We start from the raw sequence: 4,726 nt of genomic DNA, 5'->3' as shown, positions 1-4,726 counted from the left end.
TATATGTCTGAAACAAAGCGAGATAATTAATACAATCACTTGAATTGTGTCTGATGTAACAACCCCCATATCTATGTTATATACTGACTATCAAAGGATTAAGACTTGATGTTATATGTCTGAAACAAAGCAAGATAATTAATACAATCACTTGAATTGTGTCTGATGTAACAACCCATAACATTGTTAAGGTTATTCTAATAAAAAATTTTATTTACAATTTATATTACGATATTCCACATGGATTATCTTGAATTGATTATAACTAAAAGCCATCTGTTTTTCATTCACCCAACACACCAAATAATCTAATTCTTTTTGTACAGCAGCAGAATCATCCCAGAGCCAGCAACACCAAGACCTTAATATCAACAGCAAATTTAATTAATTTATTGAAAATTCCTTCCTCTACATCACTGGTGTAAATATGAAGAGCAAAGGTCCCAAAACCGAGCCATGAGAGTTACCCGACTTGTCTTGTGATGCTAAATGATTAAATCCAGTTTGACTGAACTTCATTTATAACAACATTGTTTTCTTTCATGCAGCCAGTTTTCTGTCCAGTGAGCTAACTTATCTTCTACACATACACAGGAATAATTTTCTTAACAAGCCTTTTATTTGGCAAATGCTTTCTGAAAATCAAGATATACCAAAACAATACTCTCATCTACATAAGCAATAACATCTTCAAAGAATGTCAAAAGGTTAGTAAGTCACGATTTCCCTCTGGTAAAATCATGTTGACTATACCAAAAAAATGTTAAACTTCATTAAATGACTTTGCAAAGTATATTTTATCAGATTTAAAAAAAAAAAAATCAACTGCTGGTGTAAGACTAATGGGCCTATAGTTACCTGGAAAGTTTTATAACATTTCTTGAAAAAAAAAAGAAGAGTGTTAGCAAACTTCCAATCTCCTGGCACCTGTCCAGTATTTAAATGTAAATAAAAAAAAACAACACAAACTACCTTGATGTCATTCATACATGTGAGAAAATTAAGGATTTGGAGTTACTACTAAAATCCACCTTCACTCCAAAAAAAATACAGATACTATTATTGTATGCAGAATAATAATTTTTCATTAACAATCATTTCACCCCTTAACTATAGTATATTTATTTATAAGAATTAAAAGTATGAAATGTATCTCACACTAGTATTCCAAATTATCATGACAAAAAAATTACAAAAGGTCAATAAGAATTAATATCAATAAAAAAGCATCTTGAAAGGAGGCCAATAAGTAGAGATGAGCAATTTAATCACTTACCTATGAGCAGTGATTACATCAATTTGTATCATATAAACAATTTGATTCATCAAATTCATGATTAAATTGATTAACTCACACCAGTGTTTCCAGTTATCATTCCAACAATCAATTTAATCAAAATTATCATTTAACTAATTATTATGAAAATAGTCAACTAACTGACATTAGAGATTCCTATTATAACTATTTTTGATTATTCCAACTATCCAATGAATCAAAATATTGCCATCAAACTTGCTCATAGCTACTATACTAAGACTAACTGCCACTAATGTTTAACTGCTGATTATGGTGGAAGGCAACAGTACCCAACAAAAATTATTTTTTTCTTCTTGTACCTATCATTGCTGGAGGAACACTATACTGATCGATTGTTATCAATTAATGGGCCATTAGCAAATATCACTAATCACCCACCTCTGTCAATAAGTAATCATCACAAAAGAATATCCACAAGAAGTTATTACAAAAGGAAATCAAGAAATTGGATCAATAAGAAGTCATCATGAAAGGTCAATAACAAATCATCATGAAGGGAGGTAAGCAAGAAAGCAACATGAAAGATCAATACAAAACCATAAAGAAATGAGATCAATAAGAAGTCAACACGAAAGAAGTTCAACAAGAAATTAGCATGAAAGGAGATCAATAAAAAACACTGTAAAAGGAGATAACCAAGAAATCATTATGATAGGATGCCAATTAAAAAGCATTGTGATAAAAGTTGTGAAAGTTCTGTTCTGAATGGTTAAGTCTAGATGAGAAATCTGCTAATAAACTAAATGCTGATAACATTGAGTTTTCTCCAAATCAACAAAACTACTCACCATTGGTCCCAGATACACGTGTTTTCCAATGTACCTTTAAGTGGCTCTTGACTTTCACCATCTTTGTTGGTTTGAACTTTGAGGCAGGGCAAAAAGGGCAGTGGTAGGACTTGCAGTCCCCTTTACAGCAATTAAAGCATCGTTGAAGTAAAGCTTCAAGCTCATGCAATGAAGAGAAACATGCTGTTGTTGCCATCAGGAATCAATAAAAGTCAACCTTTCATAGTTGACAAAGCCAGCTAAGTCCTGCAGAGAACCAGTTCTGGTTTTCTTGTCACTGGGAGAATACACACTATGGATATTAGCTGAATGTAAAACTACTTATACAGTATAACCACAAAATTAAATGACACCTAACAACAAAGAATAAAAAAGCTAAACCATTAGGTATTCTCAAATAGGTTTATTTACCTCCTTTAATTCCAATCTTCAGTTTTATAGTTCATGTAAGTGTCAAAATCATTTTAGATAGTGTGATAATTTTGCTTAAGTTACTCACAATCAACTGTCTTTCATGATTTCATAGTGACAAGATCTGTTTATTGACAGTAATATTACACACACTTAAAAAACTAAATGCTGGAAAGAGGCAATTCTATTCTTTTCTTATTCAAATGGACTTTGAAAACCTTAAGTCAGTGGACAAGAAAATTAAAAATGATCTTCAAAATCTAACAAAATGTTTGAAATTTAACATCTGGCGTAAGTGTAAGTGAATGTATTGCATACTAACCTAAAGTATTAACAAATGTATGGTTATCATTTGAAACTAATACAGTGTGTAACTTGTAATAACTGGAGGAAAAGCAATAAATACCTTATAATTGTTATACAGCAGTATAAAATAGAAAAGTAAAACAAACATTCTTTATCAATAGATAACCTCTACACATGAAAAGATGGGGTTTACATTCTCTCTCAAAGTCAGTCAAAAGGCAACTTTCAAGCAATCCATTGTACTGGAAGATATTACTTCCCAATCTGTCTGTAGACTTAATACTTTTGTGACATAAAGGATTAAAACAGGATTTGTTTGTGATTGGTAATGACAAACAAACTGTTAACTACTCTCTTGTGGTCCATATGGACCTCAGAAATATAATACTGGCACTGGTAACTTTGCTTGGAAAGGAATTAATAATTAAATGTTTCTTAAAATTTTTTTAATGAATTTTTCTTCCTTACTTGCAATGGCTTGAATTAACATAGGGAACTTAAAGGGGGGGGGGGGGCACAAGGTGAGGCATGTTCTTCATATGAGGTAATATGGAAAATGCTCCCATATAGTTCTTGCATACATAGTGGTTGTTAATCATTACATAAATTTCAGTTGCTGGAGAACAGGGGACAATAAAACATCTCTCATTTGTACAATCACTTTCTGCAGGCTTGAGCCCTGTAAATGTATGTACAGACTGAGTGAATACTTAAAGGTTAAGTCTTCAACTGAGTATTTAACAACAGAGAGAATGTTGTAGTTTCATGTACAACTCAAATGGAGGCCTCATCTTCAAAGTGTATAAAATTAAAAGCCTAGAAAAGGCATAAAATTTTGAACATTTTTATTATTTCACAAACATAACTTTTCTTAACTGGTAAATGTCTGTTCTTAGATAAATTCTACTTTGTTTTTACTAATAAAACTAATGACCACATATATATTATCTGAATACCTTCTTTTTATTAGTATCTATGAACAAAACCATACACACAACCTAACGATATAGACAAGGTTATCTCAATATACTGGGCTCGTCCTTGAGAAAAGTAAAAATTTAAATTAACTTTTTCACACCTTTCTTAAATTCTTGCCAGATGCTGGCCTCCACTACTGCCTGTTAGCAAAATAACCTACCTTAACTGGAGTACAGCCTGTTTTTACAAAAAAACTCTATCTTTTCATCATATTGTCTTCAGAACTCAACATAAGGGGCTGTTATCCTATCAATTCCCCAGATAATCTTGTAAACTGTAATAAGATCAACTCTTACCCTTCTTTTCTCAGTAGAAAATTAGACACCTTAATCTATCCCTATAAGGTAATCCTTCCATCCCTGGAATTATCCTAGCAGCCCTCCTCTGAATCCTTTCAAATAAGTCAATATCATTTCATAGATAAAGAGGCCAAAAATGCCGGAGTGAAGCTTAACTAGTGATTTTTATAAACAATTACCTCTTTTCACTATTAAATTCTATTAGCTTTACTACTAGCGACAGAGCACTGTCTCGATGGTTTGAATGATGTATCTACTACTAGGCCAAGACCCTTTCCTTTAGTCACACTGTAGAGTGAATTCCTTTCTATTTTAAACATGTGATCCAAATTATGATAATCCAAATACATTAACCTGCACTTAATATAACTAAAGGCCAGTTGCCAACTATTGGTTTAACATATTAATTGATACAATTCATTTAATCTGTAGTACCTCAATACAGCTAAAAAACCCCATATTGAAGACCCCTAAGATACTTCATTAGTTGACTAGTCTTTTCCCAACCCCGTACTGATGACCCCTAAAGTACTTCATTAGTTAATTAGTCTTTTCCCAACCCCGTACTGATGACCCCTAAGATACTTCATTAGTTGACTAGTCTTTTCCAAACCCCGTACTGATGA

General features: G+C 32.1%; 1 protein-coding gene across 5 annotated transcripts in view; it reads right to left on the bottom strand.

Annotated features, from left to right (window-relative positions):
* LOC106468452 overlaps positions 1-4,726 on the bottom strand; it is a 15,452-nt gene that overhangs the window by 8,040 nt on the left and 2,686 nt on the right. For all 5 annotated transcript variants that reach the window (XR_002612650.1, XR_002612649.1, XR_002612652.1 and 2 more), the window contains one exon: positions 2,107-2,383. Coding sequence is in view for 1 of the 5 variants with exons in the window: in XM_013928878.2 (XP_013784332.1) it covers positions 2,107-2,302 (196 nt within the window). In the remaining 4 variants the exon portion in view is untranslated. The remainder of the gene's footprint in view (positions 1-2,106; positions 2,384-4,726) is intronic.

This window comes from Limulus polyphemus, unplaced genomic scaffold, assembly GCF_000517525.1.
Source record: "Limulus polyphemus unplaced genomic scaffold, Limulus_polyphemus-2.1.2 Scaffold3012, whole genome shotgun sequence".
Classification (NCBI taxonomy): domain Eukaryota; kingdom Metazoa; phylum Arthropoda; class Merostomata; order Xiphosura; family Limulidae; genus Limulus; species Limulus polyphemus.
Note: the sequence above shows the minus strand (reverse complement) of the source record. Positions and strands in the feature narration are given on the sequence as shown.